General features: G+C 40.8%; 1 protein-coding gene across 2 annotated transcripts in view; it reads right to left on the bottom strand.

The window, feature by feature from the left end:
• The window catches only part of INPP5E (inositol polyphosphate-5-phosphatase E), a 238358-nt gene extending 220217 nt beyond the window's left edge, over positions 1-18141 (bottom strand). Inside the window, exons 1-2 of one of the 2 annotated variants that reach the window (XM_069241603.1) lie at positions 18010-18141; positions 9805-10892 (exon numbers count right to left, since the gene is read on the bottom strand). In XM_069241603.1, coding sequence (XP_069097704.1) covers positions 9805-10670 — 866 coding nt within the window. In that variant the 5' untranslated portion in view covers positions 10671-10892; positions 18010-18141. Of the gene's footprint in view, positions 1-9804; positions 10893-17900 lie in introns of both variants that reach the window. The other variant, XM_069241604.1, reaches the window with a different exon arrangement.
• Positions 18142-18377: the final 236 nt, after the last annotated feature.

The following is an 18377-nucleotide window of genomic DNA, read 5'->3' as shown; positions in this document are numbered from 1 at the left end:
TATTGGTTATTTACAGTGACCTCTACTGGCTCCCTGTGGGTTACCCTGTTTATTTCAGAGTAAAGTGAAGTGTCGCTAAATGGGCAACTGTGGTTTGTCGTCTTTACCTATGAAGCCTTCTACGGTTAGACAGAATATAAACAAATCTTTCATAGCCACCATGTTCAATTTCCCTAAATTATCCTTTCCTCTCACCTTCAAAGTAAGTTAACTGCTGGCTTTGTTCACCAGTAAAATATATTGGGGAATACTGTGCACCCAGCCTATCACTGAATTGTTGTGAGACAAGACTTGTGATTTCAATTGTATGTAGTGTGGAAGTAAGATTCAATGGCCTCCGACAGTTTTGTCTTCAGTGATTCAGTTTGAAACACCCTGCATTCAATCAGTAGAGAAGTACAGAGGACTGGGCTAGAAAATCACACTAGGAAGACAGACACTGCAACTGAGCAGCAGAGCTACTAACACTTGTTATTTCTTCCTGGGCTGTCGTCTAGCTCAGAATAGGTGGATGAGCAACAATGAGTAACAATCTAATTTTATCATAAAATGTTTAGTGCAAGTCTGTATTGATGATGCCCTTTGCTTGAAGAACCATAAGTGTTGTTCTTTTTCCCTAATAACCTTATCACGGAGATTGGAATTTGCAGGGAAATTGGATTAAATAAGAAAATGATCTAACTATCACATCAGCTCCTGATAATTTGATAATCTCATTAAAGGAGGAAAACATGCTGCTAGATTCTTTTTTTGAGGATTAAAGACTGAATCTCCTTTGCGGTTTACAATAATTTGAAAACTGGATTAAAGGGATGCTGTGATCTAATATGCTTCAAATTAGATAAACCAATGCATTCCTTCAATTTGCTAACCACCAATACAGGAAACCCAAGAATTTTAATGGAATCTTCTTAGACCTGAAAAAGTTTGTAACATTCATTGGCTGATTTATATAATGAATTGGAATATCAGTGCATTATTTGTGAAGTAATGATTGAAATGAAGATCAAGATTTTATGGAACTATATGAATAAAAAGTACATTAGAATACAAGAGAGAAAGAATAAAGAATGTGTTGTTTACACCTCTTCAGAACTATTGATGAATTTATCCATTTACCTATAAAGGCACTGGACAGTAACCAGTGCGCCTGACAGCAATAGCACTGGGTGATAGTCCTGTTTACATATTGTATGGGTGTGTCTTATTGCGAAAATATATCTTTGTTGCAAGTAGCTAGTTACACTCTTTAGAGAACTGCAGAAACTTCAAAACTCTTAACCAGAAAGGGTAAAAGCAACCATATTGGAGGGGAGACTTTGGGGGGGGGGGGGGGGTAGGGGGGGCGTGGAGATAGAGAAATCAATGAACTCTCGGACAGCATGGACCAAGCAGCACTTGGAGAAGCCTTTATGTGAAGAAGGTCCCAGTCTGAGGAAACCAATTTGTAACAATACTAAAGACTACACTGCCTTTGACATTGCTGCATGCAATCCCTATGCAGAATCTGCTCCTAGTTGTGTCCCTGTTGATGAATACAGACAAGTACAGGAACAGTCAAAGGAATATTGGCCTGGATGCAAGGTCTTTAGCTTCCCCCAGTTGTGCATCCCAAGATTCACGTATCTTCTACCTGCCCACTGACAGGTATCTACCATAAAACGAATTTCAGCACATTAGGTCCTAACATCACAAAACAGATCAAACTGCCTTCCGAAGAGTTTTAGGCAGATTTAGCAAAGAAAGTTCATTATATCACCATCCTCAATGGTGATGCTTGCTTGCCAAAATTTCAGCTTTTCTCTTCACCACTGCTGAGAAGGTCACCTGTCGGCTCTTGATCTCATGAAATACCCCTAACTGCATTTCTGTTTCCACTGTTACCTCTGTGACGTTCTTTTACTCTTGTTTTGTTTTTTACTGTCAGGCCACAGTCCCTCTCTCTGCTTTAATTTTCCAGACAGTCTGCGCCCTTGTTCCCAGCTTGAATCTCTGCCCCCATTTCCTGCCTTTGTTCAAGGCAGACATATTATGTCACCAGTCTAGTATTAACATTTACTTGTGGTGGAAGGAAGATTGCCATCTTCACTAAACCTAACAGTAAGTTCTTGATAATGGCTTTCGAACATGCTATTTGCACCAAATGTGCCTTTTAGGTGTTGTTGTGGGCAATGCAATCCCCTAATGGCCTGTGTCATGTATGACTGTATATCCTCTTCCTCCTTTACGTCAACTCAACAAAAATCGAATTTCTGTTTTTTATGTTTCACTTTATTTGGTTCTTTAGTCACTAAGTCTTACATGTGTGCCTATTTTCATAATTGAAGGCCTGATTTAGTGCTTGGCAGACGAGTTACTCCATCACAATGGTGACAGGTATCCTGTCCACCGAAATGTAAATCCCATTATATCCTATGGGATTTCAATTTCAGCGGATGGCACATCCGTCACTGTTGTGACAGAGTAACTCGTCCGCCAAGAACTAAATCTGGCCTAGAGCCTCATATTTCTACATTTGAGCTATGAGCTCTGCGGTGGCTCCTCTCCATCAAATACAATCAGTGTTTTCAATCTTTTGATTCAAGCTACACTGTTAAAGTTCTAGTAATTTCCAGCCTGGGCGACAGGTATACTTCTTTCAATTGATCCACCTCTTTACATCTTAGCCCTGCTTACAACTTGTTAGCCTGCATTTCCTCTGGAATTTTATCACTTCATATGAACTCACCGCCACATCAGCTTGCTCTGCCCTAAAGAATTCCGTGTGGATGTTCTTTGTGAAATATATTGTACTAATTGTCTCTCAATATCATATTTAATATTAAAATTGTAGGTTCTAAACAGGGCAGGGTTACTGGACAATGGTTGTTGCTTTAGATAAGATACCTCTATAGACAATTGGTCCAGCTTTGGAATTCTCCAGCAGCTGAACTCAGATTTCCACAATGTTTGCAGGTCTTTTGCAAGTAACCTTCTAGTTACTCTAAACTTGTTCTAAGAATATTGCTTGTTATCCTCCTTTAGTGTATTGGGTTGTTCTTTCATTTATTACTTTGTCTTAATATTTCAGCTTTTTTTATTGCATATTTTTAGTCTTGCTTTTACATTGTCAAATTATGCACTGTCGGGCACCACATTGCATTCTACAATGAATTCAACTAACAAAGTTTTTAAAAATCATGAAGTAACTAGCTTAATAGAAGGAGCACTAAGTCACAAAATAAATGTTTTGAAAGCAACTGCAAGTCTTTTCTTTAAATGGAACACCCCTTACTATTTGGGGGTCACCCTACAGTAGGCATACAATGAAAACAGTGCAGTGTTTCAGTCTGTGTCTGGCTGCACTAAGCACGAAGTACAACTTGTCCTTATAAATAAACAGAATAAGCTAAACTTACTAACAATAAGGAAAATAAATACTTGAGTTTTGCTCCAACGTTGCCAGTCACTGGCAAGCTTAGGAAAGACATTCAGTTACTGGATACTTTAAACAGCCAAATAATGCCTGGTTCAATATGTAGCTATCAATTCCTGTATCCTCCTTTCCTTGCAACGAACACCTCTACTGCAGAGACTGGAAAGGCCTCTGCCTCAAATGCAGGTGAATCCTTGCTAAGGCCTGCTCTAGAGTAACCATTTTATTACAGCCTCAGCAGTGTGGACCTACCTCCTCCCACAAGGACATATAAACTCTTTCAGTGCTGACTGCTGCAGCTGAGAAGCCTGCATGGCATTTCAGAGAATTTAACCGCTCAATGAGGTGGAGCAAAACGAAGTGAGCAATGTCAAATCAGTTCAGTGGCTTATTGCATCTGCTGCTCAAATCGTTTATGAATCTAGACAATCTTGGCTCTCAACTTCATACCTATAAGAACAAAAAGTACAACTGCACTAAGAAATAGTCACGGATGCTTTATAAATTCTGCACAACATATAACCACCACGAGAAGTGTCAACTCCATTTAACCCATACAAAGCCCCATCAATCTCCTCAGACCACAGCGGTCATCCCAAAATACTCTACTCAGTTATCTTTTTACACCACTGAAATATGTGTATATTGCCTCCACCCCAACACCATGACCCATCTCCACTTGTTGATCATGTACTCACTCAGCTGCACTGGTCCCCCCCTCAGTCTTTCTGACTACTTGCTACAAAGATTTTGGCACCCATCAGTTATAGCAACAACCACCAGCCTGCCTCTCTCCACAAGAGACAAGGTGTGCATCTTATTTTTATGGGCCCTGCTCATCAGATAAAAAGTCTACTGAACGTTGGTACAAAGGACCAGAATCAGATGTTTAGACCAGGTGAGTTGATTTGTTTAAGGCTGTGGGAAAAAAAGGTGCGGGAGAAAGCTTGAGGGAGGCAGGTGATTTACAATTTTTGGATTTAGGAGGAGATGTGTTCGTTCACAGTGCTCATATGTCACCCTTGTTCCTATGATCATAACTGGAATGCCTTAGTTTTACAAACTTGTTGTTTCTCTTATACCTCCTCCTATACATATGTGGCTCACACTCTGGGTTTGCCAGTTCCTGCTTCCCTTCACCTACTGGTAGGTCTGGAAATATAGGGCTCAAAACAAAAGGTGTTGAGGCAGATACTGGGGCAAATCAACAATGGACTGGTCCCATCATATAGTCTACCTCCTTCTAGCTGGGCTTTAGTCTTATCACACTTAGGATCTGTGCTGCTGACTGGCCATGGCACACCAGCTAGATGTGGTGAGTCCAAAGACAGTTCCAGGCTACCTGAATCAGGCCTGGCAGAAGACAGCGTGTAATCTGAGCAGCACTCCATTGGAGAAGTTTTCCTTAATACCCCTAAGGAGATATGCTCCCAGAAACCCCAGCCACAAGTGAAATGGGGTAGGAGGGAGTGCAGGGAGCTTTTCCCTATTACTAATCCCTAGTCTCCCACAACCTCTCACTGTCTCCAGTTACATTCCAAGGTACATGATTTTCTCGGGGAACAAAAAAATGATGGATAGAAAGCTTGAATTAATATCCGCCATGGGTAATTATATGCCCCGCATCCCAGTCCATCATTTTTTTCCCCACCATGTCACTTCGGATTTGACCCAGCCATATGGAAATCAGACTTGGTCCTGCTCCAATTGGAACTATCCACCCCAAACTATCAAGCCAAATGTTCTACCCTAATCTAAGACCAATTTTAGGTTTGGTGCACATTAGTTCTAGTGGCACAACGAGCACATGACCCATGTTTGGGCACATCCGTAGCACTAAGTGTGGTGCTCTGAGAAATACAAAAAGTGATGGATGGAATGCCTGATTTAATGTAAGCTACTGGTAATATTCGAGGAACATAGCATCCATTAGAAAGACAGAGAGAACAGTCTGCAAAGGGAGGCAGCCTTTACAATGGAATGCCTTTACCACGCAATGCCTTTTCAACTAAAGGTACGTATTTTTAAGATATATATCTAATTTATGGTGTACACAGTTTAAATGAAGGGTGTTTTTAGGGTTTGGTATGGGTAGCGGTATAGGGTGGTAGGGATGTTTTCAGAGTTTAGAGGTCGGTAAAGGTACAGACTGGTAGGGGTGTTTTTAGGGCTTAAGGGTAGGTATGGGAATGGGGTGGTAAGGTGACAAAAAAATAGAGGGGTGGGGTTCCACCCAAATACAAAATATTTATTTTTCTAATAATTTTAAAAATGGGTGAGTGCCCCCTATTAGTAAAATATTTCAATATACAATAATTAGAGTAAATGGAGGCGTTTGAGGGTCTTCATATATATATATATATATATATATATAGGCATGCGTGGTAAAGGTATATGTGTGGTAAAGTCATTGAGTGGTAAAGGATGCAAAGTCTCTTTGGAAATGGAACAAGAAGCGGGGGGGTGGCAATGGAGGCCAATAAACCCTATATCTAGGGGCATACTGGTAAATGTTCACTTTTTTTACTAGAGACTCCCTCCTCTTCAGACAGAAATGTTGCTGGCTTGCAACTTTCTCCACTTTACGTTTTCCGTTAATCCAGATTTCACTACCTCGATCATCAAAATCTTTCTTCCACTTTCAGTCAGAGCCCACGTTCTCTTCCACGACAGTGACTACCGTTGATTTAGTTTGTAGCGTGCTCATGTTTGTAAAAAGCAACCCTGGCAATTTAACATAAACTGTTAACTACTTTTAAAGCAGTCAACTGTTAGCAGCAAGTAATAAATAGAAAGAACAACAGGTTACTGTTATAAGGTAAACATCTAAAAAAATAACGTCACTTTCATTTTCCAATAGAGTTGAGGAAGAGTAGGTGGTCTCTGGCTGTTCGGTAAGCACAGTTTCAGTCTGCATTCTTTCAAATACAGCAGAAAGCCCTTTGTAAATCTGAAAATGCTAATCATGCTTAATCCCCACTTAACCACTGTAACACATGGCGAAAGATCTGCTTTCAAAAGCTTCACAGTGGCCACCTAAACCAGGATGCCCTACTAATGCCACATTACCATTACATACCAATGGCACACAAATTAGTTACAGAAAGCATGACAGTGATATTCCAAAAGTCAGTTTACCTCAGGGGTGTGGAATTCCTGCAGCCTGATGCCCAGGACATACTGGTTGAGGTCAAGGACAACACGTGTTCATGCTTATTTTGTCCTTGGGACAAGTAGGCCCAAACCCCTGCAGCACAAACTCTTTGGCTGCCAGTTTACAGGGAAGGGAACTGTCTGCAGTTAAGATAATATGTGTGTCCATATGTTAATGATGTTGGTCCTTTTATTTAAGGTTCATTAATGCAAAGCCTTTATTATTAGGATGAGCAATCTAAATAAACTTTGTAAGGTCACATTGCACTACACTCAGTGGTTCCGGTAAAATAAAATGTCCTTCTCTCTTGCCCTCCCTCCCTGTTGCAATAAAAATAAAAAAATAAAGTGCTGGGATGCAAACAGCGCAAAGTTAACAAAAAAACAAATTATTGTTTGCTATGTCTTGCTGTTGTACAGCAAGGCTACAGAACATTGCCAAAGCAAATAGCCCTTGTAGGTGAGACACACTGGCTTTCCTAATCCTTGTTTTCATCTCTGCATTTTCATTTTGTCACTTGTTTCCTAAATTTTGTTTTCACCTTTGTTCCCGCTTACATATCTTTCTCTCTCTGGCTCAAGGTCAAACTCTGAAGATAAAAAGTAAGTCCTGTCTCCAAAAAGTAGTGTTGGTGCAGACCATCGGCAACTATTGAGATTAAATTCAGCACTAAATGTTCGCACTTTCTCAAACGAGAAAAAGAACTGTTGTGGGAGATCAATGGAGGAGGCTCCTTCAGTAATCAAGGGTGACTTCAATCAGTGTTTTAATGAGGTTCCTGTGGAGTCGAAGGTAAGGTGGGTTGAAATCTTGCTAACGAGGAAATGACCTTCATCTCCATTGGTGAGAAAGACAGATAGAAAATGTCTAGCGAAAAGGACGAGAATGTGTAGAGTCTTGGGTGCATTTGATGTAGGAAACTAGTACCTGGGTACGTTCCAGGCTGATATGCATGCTCTACGAATAGTTATAAAATACAATAACAAAGAGGGTGATTTCATTTTAAATAAGTTTGACATGTATGGAATCTTGCAATGATATAAAGTTTGAATGATAGCCTGTTGATTGTTTCTACTGATTGAACACATACCTATGTCATAGTTTTTGTTTGTTCATCTTTGCTTTCTTTTGATAGGATTGCCACAAACGACGTACGATGCTCATCGAGTGAACTAATAACTGTTTGTTTTTTACATCTAAGCTTGTATTATGCTTTTTGTATTTTCGTGGCTCAATGTATTATGACACATTTAATTATCTGTCTGTTATATGGTCCTGCACTTTATAAGTTCTTGTTAATAAAAATTGCTTGAACTAAGAAATGACAGTACTCTTTCATAGATCATAAATCCATAGGGTGACCAACTCCCCCAGGTCACTTAGGATAGATACGGTTTCCTGTACTGGCCTTTTATGTAACAGCTTGATGCATTCTGTAGTCTTAATGTGCTTGCACTGAACTAATTAGACTAACACATCAATATCACTGATTTGAAGGTGTAGGCTGTAAAAAGTATCTAATGACCTGGAGTCAGGCCATCACTCTATAAATCCCACTTACAAAAAAGGTGGGTGTGCGAGATGAAATATAAATGGCACATGATGATGGTGTGCAGACGATCATGCAGATACATAACATTTCTGGTATAAAACTAGAAAACGTACGTGCATGCACCATACAACTTATGGACTGTCTCATTATGTTTACGTCCCTTATCTCTGGTAGGTAACTTATAAAACTAGAACTTGCTATGTTGAATATCGCCAGTCACACCTTCCTTGTATGCTACTAAAATCAAATACATTCGAGTAATGTTTGTCATACCGTCCTAACTCTACTGCTTTCAGATAACACAGCAATCTCTCGAAGCCATTATATTTTAGTAAGCTGTAGAAGGGCACCTACTAAAACGCTTCTAATTAGGGCAAAAAGCATCTCCAAATCTCAGAGATAGCAAGGGCATATTTTCCCAGGAATATCAAAGTCAAAGGACCTATCACAGGCTATTTACCACAAAAAAATTAGGTGATCTCTCCAGCATTCACAAAAACATTTGTTTACAAAATTCATAATAACTGCACAGGACCACATCTACTTCTATGAACCTCTGACAGCATGGAGTGTGTTAGTCAGGGGCTGAGGGGTATGCTCATGCATTATGCGGAAGATAAAGGTGCCTTAAGTATGATAGTTTCTGTACAAAAATGCATTATTCCCATACTTAGTTAATGCCACTACAAAATACCTACTTACACATTCACAAGTGATCGTAAATCTGATGACTGCGGAGACAAGGCCACTGAATGGCAGATAAGGTGCTCAAGGATACCAAGTACACTATAAAAATGAAGACACAAAATCATGTGCACCCACAACTTATTAACCCAACCACCAAACGATCATTGCTCGGACAAAGGTTATCAAAAGAGAATATACCTATCTTCGGCCGTCAGTTGTGCCAGAAAGGAGAGTACATGCTTCTTAGCAAGTCAAACGATTAATAATTAAAAAAAAGATATTTTAGGTCTAAAGGACATGCTTAATGCCTACTAAAGATCCAATGATCGCATAGAGTTTTAAGGGCCGTAAAATAGAGATCGTTTCTGAGAGAGGCAGTGAAATTAAATTGACACAAAATTGCCGTGTTTAGGTTCACGTTTGCAGCTGTACCTCCTTAAAAGGGTCACGTTGGGTAAAGGTGTTTACATGACCTACGAGACTGAAAATAACTGCAATCCACAACCACTAAGTTTCGTTTAAATCACAAAACACAAAATTTGTCTGTAAAAGGATGGAGAAAAACACCCAATAAAATATAACTGTGACTTTAATCCTCAAGGAAGCAAAACACTTACAAAATATATGAGACAAGATAGGTAATCACACGAAACGCTTCACATGCCGCCTATCAAAAACATAAGACTTCATGAAATAAACAAAATACCGACGACACAAAGGTATACACAGCTACAACAATTAATGTGCAGACTTCCAGCTAATGCAAAACTGCACATCCAGACAATCTCTGAAACTGGATTAAAAATCCAAACTGGAGTACTAATACTCTTTTTTTCACATTTTCTAATGCAGTTGATTCTCATCGTAAATATTATTTATAAATTCAGCCAACAATATATTTTACATGAACCCTTTTGCATGACATTAGAAAAGAAACGCAGATTACATGGAAGGAATCCTGCACTTAGGATCGGTGTATTCAACCGAGAGACATACCTGTTACGGACATCCTTGGAACGGATCGGGTGAAGCGGGTTGGAGGAGGACTTCATGGAGTCTGTGGAGCAGCTGTCGCAGACCATGCTGCCCTGCAGCCTAGTGTCACTCAGGCTGCTGCCAGGTCGTCCCAGCCTGCTGTTACAAGACTCTTTGTAATCCACACAGTCTGCATCAATCCGATTAGCTGTCCTTAGAGCCCGAGATACCACACTCAGCTCGATGGGAGGAAGAGGTCGCGGGGATGTCACCCGGGAGAGCCTGGGTTTACACGACGAAGAAGACTTGCTAAGTGCATGCTCTAAAGAAGCACTGCGCTGCTTGGAGATGTGTTGCTCACAATCGGACAGACTTTCAGAGTAGTTGCCAAAGGTGTGCGGTCCGGGGAAAGAAGAAGTGCTCTGGAAGTCTCCGGTGCGACGGCCTTCATGGAATGGACGTGAACAGGCCTCAGTTTCAGGGATTGAGCCATTTGAGGATCCGTTCTCACTGGGCTCTGAAAGGCTTTGTTGGCTGGTCTTGAATTTTCGCCTCCAACCTTTATCGTCCAAGGATGCTGTACGTTCCAGCTTCCGCTGCCGAGAAGGCTTTGGTCTACTTGGTGGTACAGGAACCATGCTGGGTTTCGGGGCTAATCTGTCTATAGAATGGAAAGTACAGGGCTGATGTTTGCGATGCTCTGTTTCAGGCCCCTCCACCGGATTGCGGTCCTTTACACTTCCATTGGCTCGAGAAATTGTCTTGAAAACAGCACTTCCCTGATGAGAAACTCCATTTTCAATGTCCTGTTCTTTAAGCTCATCGCCCTTTGCGGAAGAACTGCTGACACTGTCTTCATGCTGAGAAGACCCATGTTGATTGTTCATGCTTAAGAGAAACCAGAAAAGATTTTATAATGTATGGCCGCAGCATGGGTTTCTTTTGATACTTTACACCGCCAAAGGGTTTGAAATATTGATCACCTCACTGATATTTCCTCGTATTAGCACCTTTCGACTGGGCATCATAGAACACGTTATGTTGACATGCAATGTCTGAAAAGACAAGTGCAGTGTGGCCCATCGTTCGAAAATCCACAGAAACAGGACCTGTATTTTTCAGAAAGGAAATATGTCAATAGTTGAATATCATAACTTGAGAAATCTAAATTCAATGAAAAGATGGCATAATTTGAAGCAAGCACTATTGCATCAGAGCTCACATAGCTTTGCTAGTTGGATGCAGAGCACACTGGAATGGACAACTGCACACAAACTAATCTGGTGAAAACTATACACCCGTTCGTTAAAGGAAGCGTGGAATGACATAAAAACAACTACATTTAGGCTCATCTTCATGCATTTAGTCAGAACTAGGCACACTCATGTAACAACTGGGAACATACAAAGTAGAGATTTTGACGACTGATTGTTTCTACCCTTCTATGCCAATGTCATTCATCTTAAAATCCTGTCAAGACGTTGTTTTCAGCAACGTTAGTACCAGAGGACTATTTTTGTTGGAAATTAAAATACATTATATCGAACAAACATTTGAAACACTAGAAGGATATTGTGTATTCAGCTATCCGGACCAACAAGGCCATTCTTTAGACACCGGTGTGGTCTTATAAACTAATGCACGGTATACTGGTCATGCATACTTTGTTCATTCAGTTAAAGCTGCTGCAGCTTACACTGCAGCGACTTCTCTCTTCACAGCCAAATCATTCCAGCTCCTGCTTTCATGCTAGTTCTAGGAGCTAGAATAACAATCTGTTAACCAACATTTACAAAATTCCAATGCGCCCTAAATTCATAAAAATACTGACTGTATTACAGAATATGCTCTTTTTGAGTACTCAATAGTTTGGCGTTCACAACTAGAATACAAATAAATAACCTACTTATTTTATAAAGTGCTAAACAACGTGAGTGTATATGGTTTATACGCGCGTATGTTGCTACTACCCAATATTTCATAAGGGAAAAATTATGTCAGACAGTCTATTTTTGGATTACACACGAAGTGCAACACCCTCTCAAAGAAATAGAATACAGAAGTTCGCTTAAGACCAGTTTTCTCAGAAGGAAGAAATGCAGACATAATTATCAGATGCACGTTCAGAGATGCAAACAGCAGACAGAAGGTAATGGAAAAATATGAGTACTGGGAAACCAATAGGAACAATTAAACAAGACGGAAAAAAATAAACGGTACACGCAGAACCACTAATCAGCAACAACAGGCCCAGCATGTACTAAGTATCAGTAGGGCAAGGACAAAACATACATTTTTGAGATGCAGTTGAAAGTTAATCTATTTTTGTAAATGCTTAGCTGTCTGTGCAGGCACGACTCTTGGGAAATAAGAGGCTAAGATATAATGATTAAGACATCCTTTAGCGTCAATGAAAGATAAAAGGTAAAAACATAAAACGAAAGGGAGGCTTAAATTTAATGAACAGCACATCAATAAGTGATGGTTAAATGACAGTAGCAGAACAGGGCATTAACCAAAATTATAACCAAATACACAGAAAACAAAAATAATGAGTTATTGATTTAAACAGAGCTCAGCTCCACGTTCTGTTCAACAGCTTAGGCTGTCTTTCCTGGCAACAGTTGAGGGCATAGGACGGGGAGTACCATTAAGCCAAACAACTTCAGTAGTACTTACATCGTACACGGGAGGGATTCCCAGAATACAATGGTCTTCATCCTAAACCAATTAGTCAACAGTAACATATGGCCACATTAAGAGGCTGGCGGTCCGACCGTCACATTACAAGATATGGGGGGTGGCCCGCCTAAAGACCGCCGTCCCCACCAGGATCAAAGATCCCGACGAGGTGACGGCGGTCAGGCTTGTAACAGCCATGGTGCTGTTGCACTCAGCACCGCTTGGCTGATTACAACCCCTCTTTCCGCTAGCCTTTGCATGGCAGGGACCCTGCAGTGAAAAGGCTGGTGGAAAGCCAATGCCAGGTTCCCCTGTCCAGTACGGTTGCAATGTGCACTGTCGGGTGCTGGAGTGTTAGGATATTGGCCTCGACTCCCTTACGGGAGACGAGGCCAATATCCTAACACTGTTCACAGGACCATGTATTGCAGTGTTCCCGCAACATTGTAATACGCTCGGCGAAAACATCACCGCCATGGCAGTGGCGTGCTCCCCTTGAGTTTAGCGGTCCCGTGGTGGGACAGCCAAACTCATAATAAGGCCCTTAATGACTTGAGGAGTTTACATTTTGACCCTCAAAGTAGAGGGTGACTTTCTACCTGCCTGACTAGAAAATGCCAGTACTACTGTGTGTTGGAAAGCTGGCCTTTTGAGGTCTTAGCTCTGAATGTCGATGTTGTTGGTCTGAAGTGCAGAAACAGGGCACTTAACTCTTCCAGAGTTTGCAAGGATCACAGATTTGTGTGTGTGTGTGTATATATATAATTTTATTTTTTTAATCCACAACGCCATAGCTGCATGCTCCCAAGCGTTAGCGGTGCCGCACTGCGCTCGCCACGGCGTTAACATACACACTTCTGTCCGTCCTTCGTTAAAGAATGAAGATAGGCACTCCAACAGCGATTTCTTCTATATTTATTAATAGCTATCATTAATGATGATGTGGCTTATGCAGTGGCTAAACATAAACACAAGTATAAGTTAGGTTTTTTAAACATGTTCTTTTTATTCCAGAATTGAGTGGTCCATGGAATAAATAAACTAATTGAGGTTCTGAACCTTTTCAGCAAAGTAGCTGAGGTACAATATATTCTTAATATTGGGGTTGAACTTGAGAAACGTCATTGCCACACTCATTATTGCAGGTGGGATGCCAGGTCATTACTTTTTACATGACTATCAGAACTTGCAGTCTGACAAAGTAGCCCGTTGGGATGGATATCACATGCTCTAAGAAGCGAAGCAGAGTCTATCAGCATTTATAAAGCACCTCCAAGATCATTGCAGGTCACTGACACGCAATGAGTCTTAAAATACATTATGAGTTACTTAACACTATTGTTACCCTCAAATATGGCATTGGAAAATTATACGTGTTCTCTTCTTACTCCACTAAACTATTGCCCAGCTGTTATCAAAGACTGTTCTTTAATTGGAATTACTTGACACTAACAAGGACGTGAGCATACTGTTTAGACAGTTCTCAATACTGCTTTGAAGAGCCTGCCATTTAAGTTTGGGAAAGTGACAGCTAAAAGATAGGTTTTGAACGGCATGAATGCCAGTCAAATTACTGCATATAAAGGTAGGATTATTCAATACGGTTATTGTGCAGTAGGCCATTTTATTAAGTTTTGCCACTGGACTTGGCAATACACATCAAATGAAACAACCCTTCTAAAAGGATTTACGATCGTCACATAACAATCTTCACATTTACACAGTGCCCGGGCAAGCAGGCAGCACATTACTGGACATATAATGTAGAAGGAATTAAAATGATGTACTGCAAATTTAAATGTTACCCTACAAGATATGCCTATCCATAGACTGCTTAAGTAATATGTAAAGGAGAGAGCAAGTCTATGCAAGTCCATGTAAGAGAATGTTTTTCAAAATTCTGAGGAAACAGAAATAAGCAGTGTCCAAGATCCACATTAATTTGCAAAAATGGCGATGGAATGTAGACCACAGCAAACTGGACTCGCTTATTTTTCTGCACCCTGGTTTTCCCCCTCACATACACTTGTACTTTTTGTGTCCTGTTGCCTATGCCTTTGGCCCCCTACACAACTGTCATACAAAGCAAGTTATTTGAGGCAACTTCAGACAGTCCTAGTCTTTTTTATGTGTCATTTTGCATTGGGACTAGTTTCAATTTCCTCATTATTGGTATGAAATGAAAACAGCAAGCACTTAACACAGGGGTTACCTTACAAAAAGTAGAATTGCCTGATCATGTCACACATGAAAAATGCTGCCCCTGTGAAGCTATGCCCTTGTCTCTGTCCACCTTAGCACACGAAGAGGCACTGAATCTGCCCTCTATGCCATCTGGGATGATCTTACAAACACAACAGACCTCAATGGAGTTGCTTCACAACTTCTCCTGGACCTCTCAGCTCCCTTTGACTCGGTTAACCATGACACCCCAATACTAAGACTCTTTGAAGCCGGCATGGAGGGGACTGCTCTCGACTAGATCATGACAAAGGTCATCCATACTCCCCCTTTCTCATCCAAACCCTATTTATCAAAAGCTAGGGTCACTCAAGACTCAATCGTATCACCCATTATTTTCAACATCTATTTAATGTAATTGCTGACAATGCTCACGGAATTTCAAATCACAAGCTACAACCATGTAGATGACACAAATACTCTTTAAACTGGATTGCCCCAAAGACATTGGAAACCCACAAATCTTCCGTTGCATCAGAACCGTTGATCAGTGGATGACATGGAGCCATCTCAAACTGAATGCTTCCAAAATTGAAAAAATACTCACATGTGGCGATTGGAAAAATTATGACCCACTCTGCACCTGGCCTGACGATGTAGGACTACCTGCTAAAGTATCTAAGGAAATTGGAAATCTTGGAATTACCATAGTCTCCAAGTTAACAATGAATGCTCAAGTGGACAAATTAGCAAGATCAAGCTTCAGCACCATGGAAACTCTGCAACACATCTTCCTCCACCTCGGACGTAGGCACAAGGTGCAGGCTACTAGTCTCTAGTACTATCTAAACTGAATTTTGCCAATAGCCTCTCTCATTGATCATCTCTATCTACTATGAAAAGACTACAACGCATTCAGAAGTCGGCTGCAAGACTATTACTACATGTAAAGCCACAAGCCCACATCTCTCCTGCCTTGAGGGTCCTACATTGATTACCCATTGCCAGAAGATCCACCTTGAAGCTGTTTTGTATCACCCACAAAGCAATACATGGAAGCAGACTGCCTTTCATCAGGAATAAAATCACCAAATACATTCAACGAAGAAACCTCTGCTCAAGACTGGCACCCCGCTTCAAGAAAAAGACAATAGGTGGTACATTTTTCTCTGCTCAAACTGCCGAACTTTGAAATTCATTACCCCCAAATAAAGATCCACGGATAACTATTTTAGCTTCAGAAGACTTTTCAAGAGTTAGCTCTTTCCTACATAACCACTATACTCAAACAGCAATGGACTACATACCCCTGTGTATGTAAAAATGTATAACTTGATTATATTTATATTAACTTGTATATGAATATGTGTATTTCTTTGTACAAATATGCATAACTATTTTATCTAAAATAAATACATACTCTTTAGGCTTGTCTTAAATGTATATTGTACTTACAGTTAAATGTACATAAGTATGTGTATATATATTATATGTATAGATATATATGTATGTATATATTATTCTACGCTTAACATGTTCAAAGCTAATTGCATAGTTTCTATACAAGTTTGATTAGATACTTAAGAGTTTCTGTTTTTATTTATCTATCATGATAGGTAAATATTATCTTACCTATCTACAAGCATTTCACTATTGAAATACTGAGTAAAGATAAAATAATGTTATAAAAGTACACAAATAAATGAACTTTAAATACTGCAACTCTTGAAAGTCTGTGTTTATACAATACAACTTAAATCTCAATATTTTATATTCCTTATACATATATTCCCTTAATATGTAATCATGTATCTATATAATTACTACTTTAGTTCTACTGTACAAAAGGAAAAAATACTCTCTTGAAAGCTTTACTGTCTCACCATCACCCTATACCTCTATCAATCTATCCTCTATTTCCACTCTCTGACTCATCCCAAATCCATTCTACTATTACGATCTCCAAAATAACCATTCCTAGACTCTTCTCTCCTCTACTCTACTCCTCCTGGCTCACCCCAATCCACAGTTTACTACTATGATCTCCCAAACAATCCTACTGACTTCCCCCTCATTTGTCTCTCCTTTGACTCATCCCAAACTACCCCATTTTACTACTATGATCTCCCTAATCCATTCTGCGGGCTCTTCCATCCTCTATCTCTCTTTTACTCATCCCAAATCTCATTTTACTACTCGGATCTCACAATTAACACTTCTGGATTTATCCCTCCATTATTCTACTAAATCCAACTCGGGCCTCTAAAAATCATAAAAATGTTACCAGACCTGAGTCTAGTGACACCTACTCAGGGGTAGTAATCGCTATATAAATAAATACAATTACAATTTGTAGACATCACAGCACTTGTAACATATTTCTGAAACTGAATGACAGGTAGTGCATAGCATTTTACCACTCTGGGGTCTCGCTTGGTCAATAAGAGCCAGATTACAAACAGCCTGTAAAACTGTGATAACTGCTCAAACACCAATTTGCACAGGAATTACAAATATAATTGGTGATATGTTTACTGCACATGGTAACTGTTGGGTGCAATAGAGTTCGCACCCTCGGTTAATTGCTGGCAGGTTTGAATATACAAAAAGGCATGGTAATTAAAAGGACATTTGGCGTTTACTGCAGTAAGCACCTAAATGCACTTGTTATTCCTCAAAAAGTCAGACTGGTGACATGTATCCATCTACATTATGATTTCTACTGTGTTCTTCAGTTAGTCACTCCCAGTACTCCTCCCGTAGCTATCATTATCCCTTCCTCTTGGTAACTCGTGGTCGTCATCATCATCATTCTCATTTTAATCTCGCCGCCCAGCCCATAGCCACTAGCCCAAAACACGAAAGTGCCCTAACACTACCTACCAGTCCTGCTGTCAAATGCGTAACAACCCACCTTTAAAGACACAAATCCAAATTTTCCTGCCAAAATTTTCAATGATGTTTTTCATTTGATTCCATATTTGCTTCTTGAAATAGAGACACTGTAAATAATGCAAGCGAAAGGGCTTATTACAAATTCACGAAATCCACCTAAAATTTACTTTTTGGAGTACTCCCAGCTGTCGATATGCATGTTACCATTTACCATATACAGACCCCAAAGTGGGATGACATTTAGCCCCATCCGTCAGAACCCTTTAGATTTTCCTGCCCATCAGTCCTGCTCTCTCAACTCCGGCTTCTCCCTGCATTTTCTCGTCAGCCTGTACTTCAATCTCTCCCAATATGCGCACCTCATACCGCGGCGCCCCCTGGGGTTGGTCCACAGACATGTCCTGTCAGTTGTCCCTTCCTTCTCCAGGGCTTCATTCCAGTCCACAGCTTCCCTCCGGCCCCACTCACCGCCTGACACCCGTAGTCCGCCTGTGCTCTGGTGTCGGTTCCTCGCACAGCTAACATGCCCGGCCCAGGACCCTCTGCCGGGCCTGTGCCGCCTGCACAAGCCTCCCTCCTCGGCTCGGTCACTCCTCCGTTCCCTAGTAACGAGACCGCAGTGACAACAGGCGGCCAACGAGACCAGAACCAGCGGCCAGAGCGCTGCCAGAGGTCACAGTGTGGAGCAGCGCCCCTGGTGGCGCGGGAGGACGCACTACCAGTGTTCCCAACGTGAAACACTTTTACGCTTTGCGTGCGCTTCCGGGAAGCACTGAAGAACGTGTAGACAGGAGGCTACGGCATCCCGTCCGCAGAATGAAAGTTCCGGTCCGTTT

Source organism: Pleurodeles waltl, chromosome 6 (genome assembly GCF_031143425.1).
Source record: "Pleurodeles waltl isolate 20211129_DDA chromosome 6, aPleWal1.hap1.20221129, whole genome shotgun sequence".
NCBI classification, from domain to species: domain Eukaryota; kingdom Metazoa; phylum Chordata; class Amphibia; order Caudata; family Salamandridae; genus Pleurodeles; species Pleurodeles waltl.
Note: the sequence above shows the minus strand (reverse complement) of the source record. Positions and strands in the feature narration are given on the sequence as shown.